Genomic DNA, 27,123 nt, shown 5'->3' with positions numbered 1-27,123 from the left:
TGGGAGACGTACAGCATAGGAACGTTTTCAGGGGATGCTGCTCCTTGCCTATGTTGCAGAATTACTGTAAGAGCAGCTACAAATCAGGTGTGCCATTGCTGGTGCTGTTTCTGCTGCCATTTAAGCAATGATAATAAAAAGAGCATCTTTTTGTAAGGAAGAGTGATGTAGGCAAGACCTTGCAAGGTGACTTGGCCTACTGGGAGGTATTGGGAAGAGCTATTAAAAATTGTCCTGTGAATACGAGCATTTATTGAATTCTGGGTCTTAAACAACATAAAACCAGCAGTTTCTTCACATATTGTGTATTCGAGGTGTGTATTACCATGTACCATTTCTATACTCATTGGAAACTGATGTTCTATTGCTGTGGCACAGTGAGGAAGACTGCACTGTGAGAGTAGCATACCACAGTCCATGCTTCAAGCAACATGTTAAGTCACAGTAATATTATTGAATTGCTAAACGAGGTTTGGGTTTTGGGTATTAAGATGCATAGCTGGTGGACCGGCTGATAAGGGACTCCATATCTGCGACGGCTGTACTGTTTCCATCACTTGAAGTCTCTGTGGTGTCTTTCTCTGTAGATCTAGCTGTTAATGCAGCAAGCACGGAGAGGTTACTTCTGGTTAATTCACCTAGCTTTCAAAAATAATTTTTCAGGTTGATATAGTTAAATATAAACCCACCCACCACTAATGTATTCACAGTCCTGATAGGATTTTGCACAGGAGACTGCGTTATAATTATCAGAAGTCTTCTTAAGACTTGTTTTACTGATGAAAATCCTCCGTTCACGATTTGGCACTATGTGATAATAGTACTTTGTCATTTAATTCCTGTTTGTTCCTTCTCTTTCCTTTGCTAATGCATTCGGAACAAATTACCTTCTACTAAAGCTACTTTTGTTGTTTCTCTGTTATGTTCACACAGACCTCTAACCTGATCCTAGGTATTAACGGTGATACTAGAGTCTTTGTTTCTGTCTTTTTCTATTTTGCCATGAATAAGTTGGTTTAAGTTAGAGATAACTGGGATATGAAAATGCATGTTAACAAAGTGGTTACAGATGTTAACACTGCCTTGCTTTGTACAAATGGTTTATATATATTATTAATCCTTTAATAGGAAATTAACAAGAGCAAAGTCACGTTTCTAAAAGATGCAGGGGTTTTAAACTTTTTGGTGTGTAGTTGCGGGGGATGAGTTTGGGACTTTAAAGTTACACTTCTTGAATTTTGGCAGGTAAGGAACTAATAGGTTAACACAGTGCTTTAAGTAATGATGCAGGTGTCACCTTGTGATACTGCCTGATGAAAATATTTAATGGGCAGAACAGTTATATCCTTGTCTGCCTTTATGATCAGAGGAATGCCTTATGTTGGAGACCATACTAATTATTGTAACCTTAAGTGTAAGTTTGACTTAAGTATTAGTGCACAAGTGCCAAGTCAAAGCGAAAAGGTTGGTGGCAAGCTGACACGCCCACTAGAGACAGATACTTAAATGTCCAACAGCTTTCTTATCCTGTTGGCATCTCCAGGTGCTTTAGTTTGTATTTCATGCTTCAAATCTGTTGCTAGATTTTTTTTTTTTTCCTTATCTTTTGTTCTGTCAGAAGGATGAGGTGTACCTCAACTTGGTGCTGGACTATGTTTCCTGAAACAGTATACAGAGTTGCCAGGACATTATAGTCGGGCCAAACAGACACTCCCTATGATTTATGTCAAGGGTAGTAACTGGTAGATGGAGTTGGATGAAAGGATATTATAGGGGTAGATCCCTCCTCCTGAAGTTTTTAGGAGTGCATACATCTCAAGCAAGAAAAAAAAAAAGTCAAATGGTTATTTTTTATGCTGAAGGAACAGTAGAAGCGAGAGGCTTAAAGGAAGCACTCCCCAATTTTTGCTTTATAAAAGATTGGAATGGATGGAGGAGACCAAGTGCGAGGGAGTGTTTGGATTTTACGCAGCTTAGAGACTAACAGCAAGCAGACTAGCAGCTTCAGTTTCCTGAGGTGATGGAAACTCCAAAGAGGATGTCGGGAAGAGTTGTGTCCTCGTATCTGTTATCTTCTCCTTTTCTTGGAATAGTGACTAAGAGTTCATATGCTTCTGTTATGGGCATAAAAAGCATCTTTTTGTCCCCACTTGGAGCTCACTGACTCTCGTCTTGAAGGCTTGCATGGAGTAAATGTTTGTATGCACATTGTAGCCTCAAACCTCACTTCAGTTGCCTGCATCTTTTTGTCATCTTTTACAAAGTGGTTAAAATGTTAGAACTTTTTTTTTTTCTTTGTCAGACATGGTACTCATTTGAGTCTTGTGGTCCCGTGTTATGGTGACCACAATCCACATGCTAGTCCATGTTTTCATGTGGCATTAACTTGTTACAATGCCATCCAGGTACCTTTAAATGGAAAATAGCAACAAATACTTCTGATCTGCATTGATTTCTCCAGGCTCCTCTCTGAAGTGTAGTGCTTAACATGAGGGTGGGCTTAAGAAAATCTTTAAATTTGATTAAAAGATGAAAGTTACAAAGAGGAAAGCTAGAAATAGTAAATATTCCAATAACAAAGTGTTGTGCCAGAAACTGTATATGCATAATTGTAAACACCATGTGTCTGCAATAGACAATACTGGTGCCTGGTTTTAAGAAAGCACAGAATCTTATCCTCAGTAAGAATTTCTGCTACAAGGTCACTCTGTTTGGTCTGTTTGGTGGAACAGTGTGTCTTCAGGTTATATGATCTCCCCAAATTGTTAGCTTAGCTTTTGATAAATTGTTGATATATGTTTTCAGTATTCTTGTCCTAATTGCTTATCATTATGAGGACTTGGGGAAAAATTGTCCTTACTTTTACTTTGAGAGAAAATTCTTCTTCAGCTCTTTGGTCTTGCTGGATACTTGAGACTTCCCATTCCAGGTAGCCTAGAAGGCTATTCTTATTTTTCTGGCGGGCTAAGCCTTTCTCATCATGCTGTATTTAAAAAGATCACATTACCTTGATGTCATTAAAACTTTTGCAGTTTTCCAGACATCTTGGCTACACAAAGGTCAGGTCATACCTGTTTGTTTACTTCTGATTGATACCTAGGCAACAAAGAAACTGTTAAAGAACCCCAAGAAAGCTTATCTAGTAATCCCTTTGTTAATTTTTATTTGTAACTTCTAACATGCTGTAAGAAATTCTTGGAAATTTGGGGTTTGCTGTGTGGAGATGAAAGGCATACTTTCTAAATCCCGCATGTGTTGACTTGACTCATCAAATTGGAGTAATCTTTTGGATTATTTTGCAATACACTTGCACAATGCATACTTAACATGTCTAGAACAGGCAATTCAGAAAACACGTTTGTTTGCTTTTCTTTGTGCAGAGTTGTGGTTTTGAGAAATATTAAAACTGAAGTGCTGAAGCCAAAATTCAGGCGATTCTCCTCCCACTCCTGCCTTCCACCTCAAATAAACGACAAAAAACAAGGGAGAGATTGTAAAGACAGAGATAGTGGTGAAAGTGAAGCAAACATGACCTGATACCAACATCTAGTAATTGCACCCAGTTTTACAGACTGTTAAGGGAGAACTGTGGAGAATGTGCTTGGGAAAGCAGGGTGATGCATCTCCAGTACAATGTCCTGCCTGTAGTTTGATTTTAGATGAAACCTTGCAAAGGACGCAACAAAGATAACAAATAATCCTGCAGATTGTTGTCAGCCTTGAGACGGTACTTCCCATGTCTTTGACTGTTTTGCTATAAAGCCCGAGTTGTATCCAGCGGCTCTTTATTCTCCCTAGCCAGATGGGTGTAGCTCCAGCAGCTGGACAATCCTCCCCTTGCCTTGCAAAGCCCTTGGCTTCATAACGTCTCCCCTTGCTGTATTCCTCCCTACTAAGGGGTTAGCCAGCCTTGGAAAGGACCCGGAGAAAACTCCTCAGAATACTTGTTTGCTGTGCCTTGCATAAAACTATTCTTAACAGTTATTTTTATTTGCCTTCTCGTTTTGCCCACGGATTTGCAATCAAAATGAGTCTGTCCCCTCACCAAGAGAAACTAGGAGATTCACTGAAGTGACAGGCTGAAGCCTTACCAGAGTCCTTGGACAGCATTTAATATGTTGTTAATAACTTCATCAACTAAAGGAATTTCTTGGCAGGGCAGTTTTTTTAGTAGTTCGGGGTTTTTTTATTTTTTAATAACCTGGAATACTACTTTTTTATGAAGACTATTGTTTATGAATACTGGAAAGCTGACACAATTTCTTCTTCATTTGTGCTCATTTTTGAAAGGTCAAATGAACAAATTTGAACTACATATGTGGATATGTGACAAAGGGCAAGTGGGCTTGGTACGCAAGTACCTTGCCCATCTTCATAGCAGTAACATGCATTCAGTAGGATCTTTTTGGAGTTATACTGTTTGTCTCCTAATAAGATTTTGTGTTAATTGTTTACTCCTTTTTTTGTTTTTACTTGGAAAGTGTGCCTTACACGTTATTTCTGTGTTCCAGTTGTACATGTATCAGCTGTTCCGGAGTTTAGCCTATATCCATTCCTTTGGGATCTGTCACCGGGATATAAAACCACAGAACCTCTTGCTGGATCCTGATACAGCTGTTCTAAAACTCTGTGACTTCGGAAGGTAAGTAGATCTTTGGCTTGAAACCTAGTGAAAAAGACCTTCCATCGCAGTGAACCTGGCTGCAACTTTGCTAAGAAATCCTATGTATTCCTCAGAAGGTCTTCATTTCTAGTTTTGGAAGAGAAATTACTGCTATTCTGTTTTCCTCTTGAAATGAGTTCATTGGTCTGGTGGGGGTGGAGAGAAAGACCTGGAAAAGTGTATTAGGAGGGAGGGAATTAAAGTTCAAGCCTGTTATTTGTGCAGATATTAGAAAAATAAAATAAATACACCATCACATAGGGAAAATACTGTGTAATGGAAAACCACAACCAGATATTAGGCCGAAATGTGTTAGGGGAAGAGAGGATGGGTGCAGTGGCATAGTAACCTAAAAAGGCTAATGTCACCTTTATTAGTCTACTTGTATGTACACCAGTCCACTTAAGATTTCAAATACTGATTTAAAGATCAGAAGCAACACTTCCAGCTCTTAAATAGTGGACATCTGTGTCCTAGTTTGCAATGGCACATTTATTTCCAGTATGTATTAAAGTGAATCGCTGGTAGAGTCCAGCTCCCATCTTAGAACTGGTACAGAAATTCTGGGAATCCACACTGAGACAGGAGACAGATTTCTCTCCAGGAGTATAGTTTTTAGATTGTGCTATAACTTTACGGACTGAAATAGTTAGGACGTATATACGAGAGGTCACGGAAGCTGCTGTTGTTTGCCTGTAGTGAGTAGGAATGTCAGATGATGGTTATTCAAGCAGTGCTTGAGAGTCTCCTTCTCAGCTCTACCTCATCAGTGTTGGGGCAAGATGGGAATCGCACTGAAACTCAAAAGTAACAATGCTTAAAAAAGTGGTACTTCTCTGTGTTAACAGTGGGAATGAATTGTAGTTTATATATATATATATTAAAAAACAAACAAACAAACAAAAAACATGAGACTTTTTAAAACAAACTGAATTGGTGGTGGAAATCCTTCTTCCCTGTAGGCTCAGAAGAGTTTCTGGATTTGGCATGTTTGCCACTGTACTGGGTCTGGTGCTGCGTCTTTCTGAAAGGCTGGTTTTGTCTTCTAGCTCCTTTCCATCTAACACTTAGTGTTAATTAAGAAAAAAGTGTATGTTCATAAACATGTTTCAAAAGTATCACACTCTTCTGTTCCTTTATTTTCTTAGAGTCTTCCAAAGGTAGTGTTAGGTGCAATACTGTAGGTTAGATTCTTTGAAGCTGATCTCTTGCAGTATATGTGAAGCCTTCACGTTAATCATGGGCCATTAACATGTGACACCAATGGCAAAGATTTTTTCCGTTTGTCTCCTCGTGCCCCTTTTGCTTCCTCATGCACTTTTGCCTCATACCACTCTCTGTTAAACAGCAGAGCCAGAATAGTCTGATTGAAATTTAAAAAAAACCAAAAAACCATCTCAAACCTCTCAGTTCTGGGAGTATCCAGAGCATTTGTACCTTAAAAAGTAACTACATTTGACTGAACTGTATTTTGTCCTTTTTTTGTTCGTAAACAAAACTTTCTACCTGGCAAAGACAACTGCTAGCCGGAAATCTGACCCTGTTTATTACCTTGATTGTAGTCAGAATTTCCTTTGCTATGTCCAGTATAAGGTAGCTGCTTGATTTCGTGCTAAGTCATTGTGTCTGCAGCTTCCATCAGTACAGAACATGTACTGCAGCATTTAGAAATTGGGAGTGGGTGAAGAGTAAGCGACAAAGCTTAATGTTGGTCTGAGCTGCAATATTGTAAAACTATTCATTACTGAAAGATTATTCTTTTGTTTCCTTTGCAGTGCAAAACAACTGGTTCGTGGAGAACCTAATGTCTCATACATCTGCTCTCGGTACTACAGGGCGCCAGAGTTGATCTTTGGAGCCACCGATTATACCTCCAGTATAGGTATGTGTGCGTATTTGTTGGAATCTACACCAACTCCTTGAGTTTTTATTCTATAGTTAAGGGTAAAGGTTTCCAGACATCTTGGATGTAACCTCCAGAGGCACAATTTTATTGCAAATTGTCAGGGGCTACTTATGAACAAAATACACACATTTTATAGACGGCTGCTGTGATTTCTATGCCTTTAGAGATATATGCCTTTAGAGATATCAGTGTCAATTACATTAGGAAAGGGGCTTTTTTAATGTATGTAGGGAAATCTGATTTCAAACAAAAAAATCCAAGTAATTTTGCCATGTAGTTTAAAAGTAGGTATGAGATCTCAAGCCAGAAAAACATTTTGACAACTTGAAGTAACTGTAGAAATATCAGATGTTGCTTTTGATATGCAGTGGTTTAGAAACAAAAAGTTGTGTAACTTATGTACTTGGCTTCAAGTAAAGAGTTTTTACTGGGAAGGAAAATTCGGCCAAATAATTGGATTTAAACTCTCCTGAGATTTTCAATAAATTGTGTGTAGCGGACTTTCTGATTCGACTTATTCTGTTAACTTTTGCTGTCCTTCAGTCATTAATTTTGAACACGAAGAAGACTTCCTTCTAATACCCAGCATGTAACTGTGTAATGGAAATGTTAGGGAAGCTGGAGGACAGGGAATAGCAGGATTCTTTTATAGTGGAGTCCTAAATGTGAACAACCAAATGAAAAGTCATAAAAATAAACAGCACTGTGTTGGCTCGTGAGCATTTTGTTTCTTTTTAGTCAAGGTATTCCCTGGGCTCCCTCTGAGTGCTAGTGCTAAAGAGACAAGACTTGGGTCTCGGGTTCCCCAGTGTTGTTCTAAGCTTTTTACCTTGTTTTTGGACTTGAACCACATAAACAAGGTTTAGTATGTTCAAAAGGATTTGGAGACCATGATCAGATCTTGGCAGAATATGTTTGTAACCAGTTAAAAGTATGTTTAAAGTTAGTATGTTCTACCTGGTGTTAATGGCTGACTGGCTCATTTCATCTCTGCAGATCTTTGAAAAAAGAAGTGCTCCTAGAGACTTGCTCTCACTATTTTTTTTTCTATTGGTTATTCTTCAGCAACACTTTCATATCTCCTCGGTAGAAAAAGGAGGCAGAACCATAAGAAGTTTGGGGAAAGTAATGTCATAATAAAGATAAAAAGGCAAAACTTATTTAACGGGTAGCTTCTCTCAAAAGTGGCATCCCTAGCCCTACTTTCTTGCCCCAGATCCCCTGGATCTCATGGTTTACTACCCCAATTCAGCTTCAGTTGACAAGAGACTTTTATTTTGGTTGGGTTAACTTTGTGCTACATCAGTGAACTGGATCAACATTACTGTGTAGTCTGATAAGCAGCAGAACCCAGGTGAAAGCAAAGTGCTGGGAGCTCACATGTGAGAGGAAGGCAGCTGATCCTGCTTGACATCTTTTTGCCAGCTGAAAGCTAATAGATTGGCTCAGCTGCGTTATCAGAGTCCACTGAGACAACTTGTTCCAGAGGATAACTGCATAAAACAAGTATTTTAGGTGTTGCCAGAAGAGTCTGCTTTATAGATAAGCCTGTGAAATGTTTCTTGCTGCAACTATACAATGACTTCAGTCTTGCACTTTTCTGCAGAAAACCTTTTTAAAGTTGCTCTTTCCACTTTGTTTTCTTATCTGCTGGTCTCTAAAGTAATTCTAATAAAAATACCAATCTAAAGAGAGGAGCCCATTTTCCACTTGCCAAAGCCATCATGAATTTCACTTGTTGTTGTTCAGACTTTATTGTGCCCCCTCTCTCAAAAAAGAAACTGTCCCCCGAAGCCTCTTCTCTGAAACTTGCACAGAATAGCTTGAAAATGAAGCTCGACAAATATTTCTTCCTTCTTGTCTTACCTCCCCTCCAGTTTCCATAAAATCTTTTTGTTTGGCAGCTAAAAAATAATAAAAATTAAAAATGCTTTTATAAACTGATTTTGCAGTTCTCAGTGTTCTGCAATATGTTAGAAATTCTAGGAGTTTAATTTTGCGATGCTGTTTTTCCCAGTGGTGGTAAATACCAGGATATTCTTTAGTTCTTGCTACATAGGCAGCAACAGCGCTCTTCTGTTTTGCATAGGATTTCTCATCCAAACTCAACCAGCGGTATTTGTACACCAGCCAAAAAGCACAAATAAATTTCTTTAGAAGAGATGGAGAGGAAGAAACACTTAATTATTAGTACTTTATCCATAGCTCAAAGTACAGGAAACTGTTAAATGCTTTAGCATTGTAATCCTGCATTTTAAACCTTTAGTTTTTAATGTGGACGTGACTGTGTTTTCTAGTTCTTACTTTCTTCTGAGTTGTTAGCACAACAGCCTTTCCCTGCTATGGAGTCTTTTTCTATATGTAAGAATATACTTGTGTGTGTCTGGTAACAACAACTGAGCTTAAATGCAGGGTAGCGGTCTTCTCTCTTCTGTTTAAATATACTGTCTTAAAACTGCATTAAAAATAAAATTGGTGAAGAATATGAACCCGCAAATTTCTAAGTACAACGTTTGTGTATGTTATCTGTGAGTCATCCAGCTGTTTTCCCAAGGTTTTTTTGTGGTTTGCTAATGTTACTGCAGGGCTTATGATTGTTACACACTGCAGTATGGTAATTATTGAAAGTATTTCTGAGCTAGAAGTGTTTTTTAAGCCTAGACAGTGACTCTGTGGTGGCTCAAGACCGACAGTACAGGCAGCCTGGATAGTGGCCGTTGCAGTAGTTAGTCATCTTGTTTAGCGTAACCAGGAATTGCATCAGGCTGTCTAGCTTCGTCTAGGTTGTCTTTTAGCACATGAATATTTCCTTGCAGCATTACTTGCTCTTCAATGTATAAGGAACTAATGTTGGTTCCAGGATGTGTCTTTTCATCCTGGATGTCATAAAGGAATTTTAAACCACCTTTTAACATCTAGGTTCTTGATGATTTTATCAAAGTGCGTGACTTAAATTCTAACCCAAAAGGTTCCTTTAAAAATAACTCACAGCAGAGGATAGTGTTCATTGCACTTTACAAAAGTACTACGTTAGCGCTGTGTATAAGTATATACGATGGTAAGGGTAGCAGCAAAACACGCTTACTGTAGTTAATGCCTCTGTGTGTCATCCAGCAGACCTGGGATATTATTTAAAATAATGACAAGGGAAATAACCTGTTCAAGTTTTTAACTAATTGCTGTTGCCGAATAGTTACAAATCCAGTCCTGTAATAGTTCTGTCATCTGCTTACATTACAACTTTAAGGGATTTTTCAGTGGTAGAGCCCAAGCGTTCATGTCGCTTGGTTGCCTTCATAGCTCATATTATTTGGGCCTTCCTGCACCTTTGACTATGAGTTCTGCAAGTGTGTGCATGTTCCTAAGGCTTGCTGGGAATGGCATGTATTTTTATTCCTGCAGCTGATCTGCAGGAATCTTTTTGGAAACCAAGCCCTTCAGCTATCCCTTGGCGATGTTTTGGCTGAAGCAGGTCTGTGTGTGTTACACCATCCTAGAGTATGTTGCTAGCACACCACTGGCTGTGCTGGTCATCTGGGTGCTGCTGCCTAGTCAAAAACTGTGGGACGGCTGCCCATGTTTCCCTGCAACATCCTGGGACGAACAGAGACACTGGAGCAGGGAAGTATGCAGAAGTTTCTGTTGCTATATGATCCTCTTGTGTGGAAAGAAGTCGTGCAGTTAAGCTTTATCCCCAGAACGTGCATTTTTTTTTTTTACTAGGTTGGGCCAGTGGAGGGCTAACCAGAACGTTGCGGTTCTGGATAACAAAGTCCCAGTGTGTTTACTCTGTCACAGTGCTGGCAGGAATTGAGAGCCTTCCAGAGGGAACATTTATAGCCACTGGCAGGGAAAGATTGATCTGCATGGCTGTACTGCTGGCTTCTCTTGGGGTGTCCAAAAATAAGTACCACTTCCCTAGTGAGTGCTAAGATGGAGGGGGAGAGTATTTCATCTCAGCAGTCTGGAGCAGAAGCTCCTTTGGAGGTGTGCGTAGTCAGGTTGTCTGAGATTTTGGGTAAGAACCATCATGAGGTGTGTCTCAAATCCATTGCCAAATAGTGAAAAGGTATGGCTTCTATCATGGATGGCAACTTCCAATGCTGAAAATAAGCACAGGCGTTAATTTACTGAAGTTTTTCTATCACCTGTCGTTGTAGCTTCATCTCTTTCTTGCAGAATAATAGAGATGCCTATGTTTAGCTTTTGTTCCAAGTCCAGGAACAAGTGTGGCTTTCCAAGCATTCCAAGTTTCAGCCTGACTTTGCCTCCAAAATACGTGGATCGGTGGTGGGCTGATGTGCAAAACTTGTACCAACACAGCACACATGCCTATAATCCAGAATGTTGCTCCTCTTCTGACATCCCAAAAAGTGTTCCAAACAAGCAGTAGTGAAGAACATTTTGTGCTTTGGCATTTGGCAACTAGAAGCTGCTGATTTTAAGACTTCCTAGGCCTGCTTTTCTGACTTCTGCTTTCTTCCCTGCTAGATAGTTTCCACAGTTCCCAGAGCAGCAAGTTTTAGTAGTCGCCTCCAACGTGGATAGTGGGGCAGAAATGAGTAGACAGAGGTGGGAAAGTGCCCCAGAAGGGTCAGATAAGGGAAAGTTCTTAATTTGTGCTGAGTGGATTGAGAGCAGGCTCAACCTTTGATTTTTAATTCATGTCCACCAAATAACAAGTTAGAGGAGCTGGGATGTAATACAGTGGGTGGTGCTTATGCTGTGAAGAAGGTGGCCAGCTTCTCAGCTTGGAAAGGCAGAGTTTGAGATTACAAAAATGAAATTGGTCAACAGAGTATCCTGTTGCCGACAACTGGAAATGGTAATTATGCACTTGTAGAACTAAAACTGAAGGGTGCAGGTTGTCCTGCCAGATGGCTTTTCCTGGACTAAAGAGAAATTTTCCTTTTTCTGCCTTCTCTAATGCTGGAATGGCATTCAAAAGCAAGGGAATTATACAGATGATATTATTAAACGAGTTAATGTCCACCTAACAACTGTGAAGACCAATAAAGTAATAGAAACTTAAGATAAATTTTGTGGTATAAGAGCCTGTATGAATATTTGTGTGCTTAAGTTAGTGCAGGTAGTTCACATGATGATGATTATTGTCTAAGGGTTCTTCAGTCTACAGAAGATACGGCTTTAGCTACTATTATAATGTGTGATAGCTGTTTGAAATAAGTTTGTTTGAAGGATGCCTTTGGCTGGCAGTAGCATTTACTGTCCATATTGTTTAGACTGCATTTCACAAAATGTGTGAAGAAAGTAGCCTTGCCTACTTTCTTCTACATAAACTTAATAGCTTTCGGTGTTTTCTCCTAAAATTTCACATTGCCCGGACTAGTTTGGCATAAGAATGATTTGTTGACTTGGTTCTTGTTTTCTGTTAAAGTTCTCCCTTAGCTTGCCTATTAACTAGTTTAAAGCATGTGAATGATAGTTGTATTTTGCCTTAATTAAATCACATGTATTAAAAATAAATAGTTCAGAAAATGCTTCTCCCATGCGGGCAGTAACACTGCAAGCTTTCTCTGAAAGATTATTAAACTATAATAGTTAGCTGTGACTGTGCTAAGGCAGAAAATTGTCTGGGAAGGAGCTATCAAAAACTAATATTAACTTCCTTATCACTTCTATAAAGTAACGTCTTTAAATACAGAATTTAGTACATTGTTACTTCAGACTTGAGGAAAAACATTGCCATCCAAATTTTGGAGATAAATTTTAAAATGCTAAATTCAAAGAGGTGGAGGACGGAAACCATCCTGAAGCCAAATTTTAGTCCTGTTAAAATTGATGGCATAAATTTCATAGAGTTTCAGCAGAGCTGAAATTTCCCAGTTTCTTCCTTATTGTACCTAGCTCGCCAGAGCTGTGTAAACCCCTGTGTAAATTGTGTTTTGTTGCCATCTCTGCTTGGAGCTGCTGAAGTTAGCCTCTGCTCTCTGGAATTCACTGAGGATGCTTCAAAGGTTTGTTCACTTCCTTGCCCTGGGAATGTTGCCGAGGTCCTCGTTTGTAAGTTGGTGAAATTGTGCTCCTGGAAAAAAAGTTGGGATTTTGGAATGCCTGTAGCTTATTTCAGCATGTGTTTAAAGCATTAGCAAGGAAAACTTAAATAGACTTTTAACAAGGCATTAAATTGCCCTAGTTGGAAGATTTCACTGCATGGGGAAGAGCTACATAGGTTTCCAACGGATTTATTGTATAATTGAGGGATTAAACCCATCTGGAATACAGCAAGTATTCCTCAGACTTTCTCAGCTATCTCCTCATGACCTATGCCCTTTCTTTTTCTCCTCTCTTCCCCTGCGATGCCCTCAGTTTTGTCATGTATCTTCTGTTTCTGCTTGGCTTTCTTGCTTGAGCAAGGACCTTCGCATCCTTCAACTTGTTTGCAGCTGCAGTTTAGTGGAGTGGAGCAAGGCCAGAGCATCCTGCAGGGACTGAGCCCTCCTGTTCTCAGCAGTAACACAGATGCATGTTCTCCCCACTGTTTCTACAAAATTTCTAGATGGATTTGGAACTTCTGCATTTCGGACTTGTCTGAAATTGGCTGGTGGAATGCAGATGCACTTAGGGAGACTGGGAAAGCATAAAACAGGACAAAGCCAACTTCATGGAGCAGCCAGACCGGAAGGTTATTTAAAACAGTTTTAAAGAGCCACAGTCTAATTTGAAAAAAAATCATGCTAGCGTAGTTTTGAAATTTTTAAAGGTAGCAAGTTGTGAATGCTGACTTCTCTCATGTCAGGTTTGAGTTTGTGTATATTCTGTCAAATACTTTCCCTTGCCGTACAATGTTTCTTTTTCAATGCAAAATAAGGATTGGAGTTGTAAGTAATGATTATAGCTTTAGGGTACCACTTGTATTGTATACTCGGTGTAAAGGACTTGGCCTTTTCCAAACCCTTTAAGGTGCCTTTAAACAGGCTTTTAAGTTACAATACCTTGACTGTATAGTACATTTAATCTATTTTCAATACTTCTTATGAAACCTGTGCTCTCTGTTAAACTGTTGTATAATTTCCTGTAAACCCAGTATGCATCACATAAATGCGATTCTTTCTATCCTCCTTTTTATTGTGTGGGTTGATCCAGCAACAGGAGCTATCAGAGAGACATTGTTTAGCAGTTGGATGCAATTAGTTGTTCTTTATGTGATGTCTCTTTCTTTTGTTGTCCAAAAGAGACCTTAGCACCTTGATGGCCATATCAGTTTTTATTAAATGTGATTGAAGGAACAAAAAGCATAATCAAGTTTGTTTGCTTGTTGGAATTCAGGACTCAAACTTCAGATTATTTCTTGTTGCTGCATGCATTGTATGTAGTTGCTTTTTAGGATAAACCCTGATGCGATGTTTGTACTGAGGCATTATGTAAAAATGCATCCATTTGACTTAGAGGTGAGTGTTTTGAAGCTGCAGTAATGAGCAGTGCTTTGTGTCCACTGTATGTTACAATTTAGCCGTATCTTTGTTGAGAAGAGGAGGGATTATTTTTGCATAACCCAAGAAAGGAAAAGTCTGTTCTAACCTGCAGATTATTTTATCAATCTTGAATCCCTTCCCGAAGATGGTTTTGTTTTAAATTTTTTGGGTTTTTTGCATCAGTCTCCAGATGTTGTGACAACATGGTAATAGACTGTTTAGAGAACTGTCAGAGACGTTTTCCTCTCACAGACCTTTTAGCCATAACTGACACTGTGTGCGGGTGCTGCTTCCCAGAGGCATAATTGAAATACGCAAGGGGAATAAGGATCCCTAACAGTATGCATTGTCTCAGGTTGAAACAGGCCTTAGGAGGTAAATTCTCTGGGGTTTGAGTTGTGATGGTGCTAGTTTTGTGGGAGGAGGTTAGATCATAAAAGTAGGTGAGAAATCGAAGAAAGATGAGTGGAAAGGGACTGAGTTTTTTCCCTTTGGGGAGCATTATCGTATAGTAGGCTTTTCAAGTCTTTAATTACTCATTGCTTGTTTGAGTTTAGATCTTAGTGTAAGGTTTCAGATATACATTGAGCAAATTATGGTTTTCCAGAAAACCTTACAGTCAGTCTGTTTTCTCAGAGAAACAGTTATCTTTGCATCTAGGTGCAGTACTTCCAGCATGTTGAGCAGCTTAAACTTCAATATTTGGTGTGCAGTCACAGTAAACTCTTACAACCATCTGCTATGCAGTGTTTTCTGCATTTGCTTTGTTAGGTTTTTCGTTCAGATTAGCTTATGTTTAAAAAAATAATATGCTATTACATATTCCGTGGTACACTTTGGTACCTAAGTTGCTGTTGTAGTATTGAATGGTGGTGTTTATGTGTAAGAAGACGGACTTTTAACAGATAGTGAAAATTGTCTTCATGTAGAGTTGTAGCTGCTAGTAACTCCTTCTGTCTTTTGCTATATGTATGATAATTAGCTGATGGCTTCTTTGATGAATGCTGTTGACCTGATCTATGACTTGCAGTTCTGTTGTCCAGCCAAGTTTGCTGATGGAATTGGGATAAAGATAAGATCTTGATGTGACTGAGTGAGAGAGGCCATCTCCAGATCCTTTCCCCATTGGGTACTGCAGGATACAAGTGATACTTACAGTACTGGTACATCTGCAAATACTTTAAATATATTCCTGAAAAATTGAGTCTACCCAACATTCAGAAACAGTAAAAACATCAGCTGGTGTGGTAGATGATACCTACGCATAGTCCATGATCAATGTGATTTTAAAACAGCACAGGGTTTGGGGAAATTCTTGATTTTTAGATGAACGTGTTCTCAGATCTTTTCCCTATATGTATAGTTTTTAATGTCAATATATTGTCGTCAACGTTATTTTCTGGTTCTCCTTGTCTCATTGTTTGACTTTTGTCTGCCCACTTTTGCTTTATGCCAGGTATCTGTGTGGTTTTGGGATATATGTTTTTTTATTTTTAATTGTGTTACATGCAATAGTGTGGCAAAAAAAGAAAGTAAGTATCTTAAAACTGCTGGTTTTTTATGTAAATGGCCTGATATGTACCTTTCACTGATACCTTTCCCTGTCCTTCACTTTTTAGATGTGTGGTCAGCAGGCTGTGTTTTGGCTGAACTGTTACTAGGACAACCAATCTTTCCAGGTGACAGTGGTGTGGATCAGTTGGTGGAAATAATCAAGGTATGGAATTTTAAGTGGTTTTTTTGACTGCATTATTCATTGGGAATTAGCATGAAAATGTGCATTGTTATAACCTCGTAAACATATGCATTCTGTCACCATTTTACAGGTTGCTATGTATAAACTGTTTGAAAACACCGTGCTTTTTTTGAAAATTTTATGGTCTTTATGCCCCTTTTGCAGTCATGCATAACACAATATCATCTTGTAATTATATAGGTGTGTCCCCCCCAGAGGATTACACTTTCAGTGTGCTTGGAAATAGTGCTTGCATGCTGAGCCAATATTTATTGATATGATTCTTATTCTTTAACAATCTGGCTCTTTTTCCTTTGTTGCATGCAATTAGTACTTGGCTTTGAAAACAGTGTTATTAAATATCCTTCTGCCAGATTCTTCTCATATGTAGCTGCTTTCTCTTCCTTCTTTCCAGCTCTTTGAGGTGAAGGGTTAGAAAGGGCACTCCTTTTTGCAGATGTAGAATCAGCAAGCGTAGGGTAAAGATACCTTCCACCTGAAGAGTCTTGTTTTTCAAATGAAAAAGACCCAGTGTTTCAGAATATCTAACATTTATATATCACTTATGTTCAAACACGTCTTGATTGATTTCATTTGGTAAGCTGTGAATATTCTGTGATTCTCAAATTAGAGGCATGGAAATATGATTCATAGCTTAAAAGATTGGTGTCTGACTTCCCAGCATCCCCGTCTCCCCTGCCTCCTTCAACTTCTGCAATGAAGGAAGCCACATTTCTAGAGAGAGCAGTATAATTTTTCTCTGAATCTATACTGTGCAGTTAAAAAGATGGGAGTATTACGGAAGATAAGATTTGTGTGCATACTATTTGGCTTTATTGATCTCATCGCCACAAGGGGGAATGTATTAAGAGAATTTCCTCCTCGGTTCTGCCACTGAACTGCTACCATGATACGTGCATGTTTGTGTGGCGTGCATGTGAAAGCCCCCTCAAAACCAAAATGTGTGGGTGAAAGAGTGGAGCTTCCTACCTGCATCTCTTATTCACTAGCAGTGCTGTTGGTGTCTCTGTCCCTCTCCTAACAGAGTGTATGACACCAACCAGCACGAAGTTGTCTCTCTCCTATGTGAAGTACACAATCTGGTGAGGCTCAGCGCTTCTTCTCAATGGGGTGCACTCTGACCTTTCCAGGCTTTGACGGTGTAAACCTAGCCTATGTCACAGTGGATTTTTGTCCTGCTGGAAATGCTGCAGTCAGCTCCTTTCCTCTAGGGGCTCCATGTCTTGTACCTACTTGTCTGAGTTTCTTGGTTTCTTATTACCTTTCTGCCCAGTGTATTTCAAGCTAAGCATGTCCAAGGGCAGGTGGGTTTACATATGAAACAGTGATGGAAAACCAGAGTGACTGTCAGAACTAGGGCTGAAGATGGCACAAGTATTCTCCTTTTGAAAGGTGTCTTGGAGCAGTGCACTGCTTTCCCCTGCTCAGTGCCCTTGTCTGAGAAATCTCATGTTGTGAAATTTTGTGTCAGCTATTCAGAAGAGTCCTGGCGGAAAGCTAAGGTGAGAAAACAGAGAGAGATGTGATTGAGAATATTGCTTTCAAAATCAACAGCCATGAGAAATCGCCTAGAAAAGTGTAAGAACTGGGCAGTAAGATGCTTCCCTTGTAGTACTATACTGACCCACGGGTAAGGGGAGAGGGAGGAGAGAGGCACATTTACCTCACATTTCAAGTAATTTTTTCTCACTTCTTGAGAATGAGGAAGAAGGAAGTGAGGTTCTCAATTTTCCCTTCTACCAGCTGTTGATAGGGATCTGTCCCATCTACTGTGTATCCCTGAAAAGTGTCCAATAATCAAATGACTTCACAAAGAAGTTATTGAACATTCTGTTCTTCTTGACCACCTGCATGATGCTTAAATTCAACTTAAATTTGAAAGGTTAGCATAAAACCTGCAACCTGTGTTTACTGAGCGAGTTTGGATTCTTCAGCTTCAGTGAAGCTGAAGACATGGAGTTCTGCAGCATAAAAATTACATGTTAAGTCTTGGGCACAACGTGTGAAACTGTCCAGGGAGGTGATTTGTGTCATTGTTGGAGGTATTTAAAAGACAGGTAGATGAGGTGCTCAGGGATAGGATTGAGTAGTGAATGGGTATGGTTGGACTCTGTGGTCCTAAAGGTCTTTTCCAACCAAACAGTTCTGTGAAATGTTACGTTGTATAAGACTCCATTTAGAATAGAATTCATTTAAAAAATATTTTTACAGATGATGTTCACCTCTTCTGTTTGCTGCCACAGAATATTACTATTTCAAGCTTTCATTATAACATAGTCTTATTTTAATGCTCCCTGGCTGTAGGAGAAACAGAGCTGTGAGATCTGCCAGTTGTAGCACAGCAACAAACTTTGTGGAACATTGCAGGGCAGGACCTGTGAGCTGCTGTTGGACTGGTTAGGAGTCATGCTTTTCAAATAACTTCCTTTGCTACAAAGATGATCAGAGGGCTGGAGCACCTCCCGTATGAGGACAGGCTGAGAGAGTTGGAGTTGTTTAGCCTGGAGAATAGAAGGCTTCCAGGAGACCTTATAGCGACCTTCCAGTAGCTGAAAGGGGCTACAAGAAAGCTGAGGGACTGTTCACAAAGGCTTGTAGTGATAGGACGAGGGGCAGTGGGTATAAATTGGAGAGGGGCAGATCTAGACTAGACGTAAGGACGAGTTTCTTCACTATGAGAGTGGTGATGCACTGGCACAGTGCCAGGGGGTGTTCAAGGCCAGGCCGATGGGGTCTTGGGCAGACTGATCTAGTGGGAGGTATCTCTGCCCATGGCAGAGGGGTTGGAACTAGATAATGTTTAAGGTCCCTTTCAACTCAAACTATTCTATGATTCTATTTTAAACTGTCAAAAAGGGCTGTAGTTAGAAAAAAATATTTAGCCCCACACTTGGAAATGCATCCAACTTTCATCCCTTTAGTGAATTCCACTGCTAGAGGGGTCAGCTTAGAACCTTCTCTCGTGTTTCCTCTCAGTTCAGGATGAATAAGAGTCACAGTCACTCTTTTGTAGCATTTTTGGAGCTAAGACAAATTTTTTGGTTGTCTATTCAATTGCTTAGTTGGCTTTGATTATTCAGAGTGCATTTCACAATACAGCAGTTGGATGCTACACCTGGGTATGAATCTTTTGCATTAGGCTGGAAAATGACTTCAAAATGCCATCACGTTATAATAGTCCTCCTTCCTTATGCAGTTCTTGATGACATCCCCTCAGTAGCCATGTTTCTGAAGATAGAATTTCTGTGATATGTCAGTCTGGCACAGCTTGTCCGTCCTGCAGGCTGCATGCCCAGCATCCTCAGCCCCTTGCTGCATCAGAAGTATTTTTGGTGCTTGTCAGATTTGGATTCGCATAGTTTCATTTCAGGACCTTCTCCAGACAGTTGCGCTTGGAGTTTCTCCAGGCCTGTTGCATAGTTGCAAACTGCTCTGAAGAACTGTGTCCCTCTAGGACCACAGCATACGTTTATGTGAATCAGAAGATGGTCCCCTTCTTTTTAGCTTCTTTTGCGCTTGTTGCTATTTCTATAAAGACACTCTGTCAAGATGTTCTCAAGTCTGGCTGGAAGAGAGATCTTTGACCTCTTACCCCTGACAAAATGATATTTGATATGGGGGAATGCTGTCTTGGAGCTCCGTTTCAAGAAATAATTTAACCCAAGTACATTCTCCTTGAATACTTACAGTATTACTGGAGAGATATCGTGTGCTGTGCTTTTCCCAAAGGTTGATTTTTGAATAGTGATTCTTCCTCCTTATTTTTACCTCTTGCTAGCTATTCTAAATGTTAGGTTATCCCATTGCTGGGAGTATCTGAAGTGGGTAACTTGATATATTCAGTAAAATTCATGCCCCTACTGGCTTTTGAGTGACATCAGAAATGTGCTTAATTTCTGAAGTAGGTACAGTGGCAGCGTGGGTTTCATGACCGATAGCATAAAGAAATTACTTACAAGCAAGCATTACCCCTCCAGGAGCAGTCATACAGTCTCATCCCTGAAGGAAGGGTGAACCTCCTGCTCCTTCCAGCAGCCCAGGAGTGTTGCAGTTGCCAGTTCCCTAGTTAAAATCCACTGTGCAAGTGGTATAGCACTGAATACAACTCAAAAGAAGCAGCTTTCAGACCACAAGAGGAATTTTTTGAGATACAATCAGGATGAACTCCTCCATAAAGACTTGAGCCCGTGGCTTGCAATGCAGCAGTTGTGTCTCTGGGACTGCTGTGCCCCCTGTGAAAGCTTGGAAGGTGGGGGATCCCTGCCTCCCCGCGAGCTCTGCAGTGCCCCAAAACCATCAAGGGAAAATCAATTGGTGTATCTCCGCCCTGAACTAAAACATCTTCAACCACAGTACCTGCAGATAGTCATCACTTTTTATTCCCTGTGCAGAAAGGGAATCTCGGAAATTTAATGGTTTCTTTTTTCTAATAAAGTAATTATCTTCTGAAAGGTTCTGTTTAGTACCTTCTCTCTATACCCCTCAGAAATGGAAAAACAAAGAGTCATCTCCATAAGAAGAATGAAGCAGCCATAATTGTCTGAGCAGCCCTGGGACACGAGGGGGACAGCAAGCCAGTCTACTTTGTGTTGTCTTTACCAGAATTTTTTTTTCTGTATACTGCAATCTAAAATACGAGATGCATCAGCTAACCTTGAGAAAATTGTAGGGAAGGGTGTTGGGGAGTCTTTGTTTGGTTGGTTTGGTTTTTATGGTTCCTGCTGGACTGTGTGATTGTTCTTTGCACCAAAACTGGCATTTTATGGTGATTTAGGAGAAACAATAAAATCTTCCCATAGTTCTCTGGGTTAGGAATGAGGCAAGGGGAAAAATGTATTAAAAGACAAGCTCTATAGTATCAGAAATCCTATCCTATGTGTAACTTTTTGGTCTCTGACAGTTCTACTGAGCCAAATGCTAAGTATAGACTGCAGTTATAATATATGGCTCATGCTCAAATGTCAAGGTACTATTCTGGGCTCAGTTTTTGAAATAAAATAAATTCAGCCGCAGTAGTTCACGGGGAGAGAGGAGCCATCTCTTCCGGGAGAATAAACAGTAGGAGAGTGTGTTACTTTTTTATTGGATGTGGTCTTGTGCTGAGAACCTGCCTGCCTCTGACATGAGCTGTCATGTGGGTCCTCTCTCCTTGCCCCTAAGGGAAGTCTGCTGGCTGTTTTTTTTTTTTTTCCTGATGGTCCTCGCCCCCATCGCAACTTGGCTGTTCCTGTGCTTCACGTAATTCATCACTTCCAGTGCTGGCAGGCAGGCAGTGTAAAAAAAAAAAAAAAAAAGTTGATGAGCAATTATATTCATGTCAGTTGTGACAATGGGTTTCTTCCTATTCCTGATGTATAGCTGCTCTTGTGTTTGCGAATAGAAGAAATCTCTATATTTAGTTGGCTTTGATTTTGTTTGACATAAGCGTGTTTTTGAAAGAAAGCGTATATAAAATGGGCAAGTTTATTTTATTTTCTACCTCAAATTTCTTGAAATATTATTTTAAAGCTGACTCATGTTTACTGCTTGATGTCTGCACCGTGAACTTTTTTTAATGACTCTTTGGTGCACCTCTCACAACTTTCTGAAGAGGTGCAGACATGTTTGCAGAAATATTAATTATGCCATCTGGTAAGCCATACACACTAGACTTTCTGGAGCACATTTCCTCATAAACTTGGCCAGTTTTCCTGGAGAAGGCACTATACTGCTGTAACTATGGCTTTCTGAAGGTTTCTGATGTAGATAACCAATTCTCCCCTCTCTAGTTCAGTCATTACTTGCTGGAGCTTCTGAACCCTTGCAGTCCCCATGCTTCTAACTGATTTTACACTTTGTAAAGGTTTAGCAGTAAGGTGGTTGTCGGAAAGGTCCTCTGTTCCTCTGAGGTTTGGTGAGACCCTTTGGTGAGACCCTTTCAGCTGCCTCTGATGTTACCACAGTGTGGGTTTGGTCATGAATAACTGCACAGTGAAGCCAGGCGTGCAGAACACCTGTCTTCAGTATTGGGATGTAACAAAGGTGTCCTTTGGAGCTGAATATCATCCATCTTCTTGTCCTATGAAAATTGAGTTACAAGGATGTAAAATGAAGATCCTCAGCTGTTTGTAATCAGATGCAAGGCTTATTCCACATTCAAAAATCTCTTTCTCATGTTTGTTAAGGATGATGTTATTGGGAGCCTGTAGCTTTTCTTCAATTGCTTGAGATATCTATGCTTACCCTACCTCCACAAAACCTGTTCCTACTATAAACTTTATTTGGGAATCTTCATCTGTTACAGATTAATGTTGAGGAAAAACTTTCCAGAAAATACTTGTAAAACATATTGTGTTCAGTTTTTGTCCTAAGAGAATAAGAGCAGTCTGACTTCTCACCAAGTGTATTCTTTAGTTAAACTAATCTCAGTAGATAAAGCTTCTTTTTATTTATTTTTATTTAAGAGGTGATGGTGACAATAGGGAATTAAGAACAAGGCTAGCTGATCTGTTGTCTTCACTTGCAGGAAGATCCCTTGTACTCTCATGTAGACCCCTTCATTCATTCAAAAGTTTAGTCTTCATTTCAGATATGTTTGGTTTCATCAGACAACTATGTTTTTATTATTCTAGTATTTACTCTGCTTTGGTCCTTTTTTTTCCTTAAAAAAAAAAAGGAAAAAAGTATCCAATAAGAAAAAAAAAACAAAAACAGACTTTTCCTTAATAATACGACCTTTCATAAGACTGTCCCCGAGAAGTAGAATAGTATGTGCTAAGCTGCATAGACCTGGATAATTAAGTATTGGACTCTTACTAAGATCAGAGGAGATTGCATACTTGTATGGAGGTATCTGAAAGGAAGGTGCAAAGAAAGAGAGAGCCAGGCTCCTTCCTGTGGTGTCCCATGACAGGACAAGAGGCAGTAGGTATGCATCAAAACACATTTAATTCAATCTGAACAGAAGGAAACAGTCTTTATTGTGGGGGTGGTCAAACACTGGAACGTGTTGTCCAGAGAGACTGTGGAGTTTCCATCCTTTGTATATTCAAAAGAGATATTCAAAAGCTGTTTGAACATGGTCTTGGGCAAACAGCACTCGCTGGTCCTGCTTGAGCAGGCAGATTGGACTAGATGACCTCCAGAGGTCCCTTCCATTCTGTGAATGAACATCTCTCTCCAGTAAACATCTGTACCATAGTATTTTCAGAGTTGGTATAGCAAGAACAGCTCTTTCCTGGAGTAAGTCCACCAAAATGTGCAAAGTAATGTATGCTTCTCGTCTGCATTTCAAATGAAAGAACAGTTGCAGATGTGACTTTATTTTAGGAAGAGGTTTGCCCAATTTTTGCAGTAGGTTAGATGATTGCTGTTACTCACCAAGCTTACTTGAATGTATTCCTAATACACTAAAAACTGCATGTTGACAATTTCGAAGTCATCTAGCAAATGGTGTTTGGGCATTGTTGATGGGGAGAGTGCTACAGGTCCTCTTCCAGATATGTCAACTACTGGTACAATTTTATAGTTTATCATTGTATTCACCCCACACTTCTGCATTGTGATCTGAATTTGAGTCTTTAAAACTTCCATTCTTCTTCCTCTTTACTTCCCTTTCCTTTTCTTTTTTTTCTTACGTTATTCTGCCTTTAGTACAAATGGAAAGTGGAATCTGGCTTTACAGTCAAGAGAGAACAAGGTCAACACACTGAATGACTAATATAAGTTACTTTCTCTTTTCTACAGTTATTTTGTGTGTCCAACACTGCTACGTAACTGAATGGTCAGGCGATCTCTTCTTTCTGTTGACATAATCCCTCTTCAGTACCTTCTTTTTTAAGCATTCATGAGGTCTTATGCACTGTTGCTTAGATGCCTGTGCTTTAGCTTAGGAGTTGCTCAGTTCTGTCATCTGGAGTTACAGCTGTGCTTTTAGTAAATGTATGGATAGGCCTTGTACGTGGGTCTTTCCATGAAATTGGCCTTGCCTGTCTAATCTGAATTCCTTTTGATGCTATAGGCAGTCTTTATTTAAAGATATTTGCCTTGTGAAGGCTCCTGTTCTGAGCAGCCTTGGGAACCAAGCCAGTTTCACGAATTTTGGCTATAGAAAAAAAATCTAGGCCTTACCTCCTCTTAGGAAGTCTTCTAAAGGAATTTTTTGAGTGGGAGAAGGGGGAAGAAGGTAAATGTACTTTAAACAAGGCCTGTTTATACTAGGGAGATCTGAAAACTTAGCCTTTAGAAATGGTAGCATAGTAAGACAAGTTATCTGTAATTTTTCAGGAAGTTAATTTAACTAATTCAGGAAACTGCTAAGGTTTTGAAAATTACTTTTATCCTAAATTGGGACAAAAATAATACCTGCAGGTGTAAAATTCCCTCATCTCTTAGAACCGTAAAGCTTTGAAAGTGGTGGTCATCAAAGCTTTGAGAGCAGCAACACCATCCTGGCAGCTGGGTGGGCAGTGTTCTGGGGGAGCCAGACAGAAAGCCAGCAGGGAAAGGGCACGTTTTCCTGTCAAGTCTTTTTTTCCCTTTGAAAGTTGAGCAAAATGTATGAAATCCTGCCAACACCCTCTCTTCCACCACCTGAGTGAAACTAGCATTTTCAGACATGCACAGTAAAATCTTCTGTCGACTCTGAAAAGTTAAATCTGTTATCCAAGAAGCAACTGTTTGTACAAGTTGGAGGACTTATTTCCTCTGCTGCTGGTGTTTATTAAAATGATTGCTTTTGGGTAGGTAGTTTAGTTTTGTCCTATAGCTTACATTTTAAATAATAGAGACACAAAGTTCCTTTCCTAATATCTGATGATAGTTTCTCTATTGCACAAATGAATTAAACAGCAATTAATTTGCTATCTTACCTCTTTGCCTGACTCTTTAGAGTCCATTTGTATAGTTTCCACTCTTTTAACAGAATGAAAATGTTCATGGATACAGGAACACGTAACCAAATACTACTTTATCAAGCAGCAAGGTAGAGTGCTAACGTCATGTTGTAGATCATTTGTTTTCTGATGGCGACGGTTCAATCTCATGAGATGAAGTGATAACATTATGTTAGTCTGTATGGCAAGAGATTTGTCACGGGTTGAGAACGGTATGGCTACAGGATTCCTCCTCTGCCTTCTGCCCTCTCTAGTTCTCTCTGCAGAACAAAAGGATACCCAGCAACTGGGTGCAAACAGAAAACAGGATTCCTTGAACATGCCTTGCAGTTTTTATAAATAGGTAGAAGGCAACGCCTCTGTTATGCTTGGTGCTAATTGAACAGAAAGCACTAATGCCATATAGTCTGGCTTATTCCCTGAAGGGATTTCTGAAATCCTTTCAAAATCTATTCACCCCTACAAAGAGATGTGCGATTGTGTTATTTCTCATACAAGTACTAATTTGCATGTATAAATAACATTGTGCACATTCTAGGAATGAGAAATATAAATTTGTAAGAGTAAACTAGGGGTGGTGTGCATTTTAGGTGCTTCCAGGTTAGATTTAAACTAAGTTTATCTTCCATGTGGAAATACAAGGGTGAGGATCCACTCCCATAACCCACAGAATTCCTGTCTGGCTCCTCTAGGCAGTAACTGGCTTGTCTCTAAAGCTTGCCAGAGTGCTGGTGTTTATGACTTGTAAAATGCAGTCTGTGCTACTTGTCTGATTGCTAATAGCCATATGCAGTGAGCTGCAATCTCTGGCTGTGTTTGGCCGAACTGTTCTGTAACAGTCTAATTACAGAGAATGCTCTTCCTCACTGGAATATCACTAATATTGAGAAAGATGCTTCAATTTTGTGAAAAAGTGTAAAAGATAATAATGTTTTTTTACCCTGGGCCTGAAGCACGAACTACAGAAGTTGGAGCAAGGGCTGCAAAGATGACTAATGGATTGGAGCATCTGTCATATGAGGAGAGTTGCTTGTAGGGGTTGTGAAGCCTCCTTCTGTGGATGTGCTAAAAACCAAGGTGGATACAGTCTTGGGCAGCCTGTTCCAGCTGACCCTGTTTGAGCAGAGGGTTTGGATCAAAAACTCTCAGGAGAGGGAGGACACTTCCAACTTTAATGGTTCTGTAGAAGTTGTGGGTTTTTTGTTCTCAACACTATATTGATTTACTAGTTACACAGATTGAGTTCAGCTTCCTCAATGTGTGATGGTATACTGCACTCTTCAGTAGCATATGAATATAAGAGGCATATCTAAACAATTTGCCTTTTTTTCTCTTTCCTTTCTAGGTTCTGGGAACGCCTACAAGGGAGCAAATCAGAGAAATGAATCCCAACTATACTGAATTCAAATTCCCTCAGATTAAGGCACATCCGTGGACTAAGGTGAGTCTACATGAACTGACTAATAAAGACACGGACTGAAAGTAGAAGTTCAAGAGATCAGTTTGCTCAATGACTTGGTGGCTTTTAGTCTAAACTGGGGTCCTGGTAGCTTTTAATGTATATAAGGAGAAGGTGGCATTGAAGCAGTGCACTGTGTAATACCTGTGTTTCTGGGGAGGGGTTGAGGTTGCCTGCAGGTGGGGTTTTGTTTCACAATGGTGTGTGTGTTTATAGCAAATTGCAATATATCTAAATCCTGCTATGCTATAAATCTATACTCACAAAAGTCACCTACAAGTAAGACGGTGTTCCAGTGATATATGTGACACTTTTGTGATTCTGTCACATAATGTGATGAGGGCTGACAATTGCTTTCTTAACTGGTTCTCTCATAGATATTATATTTGTGCTCCTATATGTGTACTATTGAAGGGCGTTATTTTTTCTTGGAATTACTTCTTAAGACATGTTATCTAGCTTCCACAAGGAGACACTATTGCAGTATCTGAGGGCAATATTATAACCTCCATGATCAAAGAGGAAACTGCTAGCATTGTATCAAATACTTTGCCACACAATTAGGCTGTCTTCCCTATATCAAGGAGTGAAGGATATTTGACTTGGGTCAGGGTAACAATCATTGAATTAGCCTCTTGAGTGTGGAGTAAGTTAAATGTTGAGCCTTAAGCAATTGAAACCTGGGTATTTAACGTTTTCTTTTTACCGCTTGAGAAGCGTCTGATAAAGTTGCAGCATACTCTCATAATGTCTTAATGGCTCAGGTTTCCTTCTGCCAAGAAAGTAGTGTGTATGTGTGGAAGGGTTGCATTCCTAGCTGAGCACGTGTCCAGATCAGACTCCTTTGAACCAAATACTCTGTGATGGTAGAAACTCTGGATACACTAATTAGAGCTGATTGATAGCCGGCCATGTACCTGGTAGGTACATGCCAGGCCAGGTACTGCAAGTTACTCTTTGTGATAAATTCTCTATGGAGTTACGCACCGCTTTAATTCCACGTTTCCTCACTAATTCCTGGTTTGCATCT

The 27,123-nt window shown here is 39.8% G+C and overlaps 1 protein-coding gene across 1 annotated transcript in view; it reads left to right on the top strand.

The window, feature by feature from the left end:
• The window catches only part of GSK3B (glycogen synthase kinase 3 beta), a 157,600-nt gene that overhangs the window by 100,979 nt on the left and 29,498 nt on the right, over positions 1–27,123 (top strand). Inside the window, 7 exon segments of the mRNA XM_054086228.1 lie at positions 1,619–1,657; positions 1,659–1,685; positions 1,687–1,731; positions 4,512–4,642; positions 6,439–6,545; positions 15,625–15,722; positions 25,980–26,075. Of these exon segments, the coding sequence (XP_053942203.1) occupies positions 1,619–1,657; positions 1,659–1,685; positions 1,687–1,731; positions 4,512–4,642; positions 6,439–6,545; positions 15,625–15,722; positions 25,980–26,075 (543 nt within the window).

The sequence above is a fragment of the Cuculus canorus genome, chromosome 1 (assembly GCF_017976375.1).
Source record: "Cuculus canorus isolate bCucCan1 chromosome 1, bCucCan1.pri, whole genome shotgun sequence".
NCBI lineage: Eukaryota > Metazoa > Chordata > Aves > Cuculiformes > Cuculidae > Cuculus > Cuculus canorus.
Note: the sequence above shows the minus strand (reverse complement) of the source record. Positions and strands in the feature narration are given on the sequence as shown.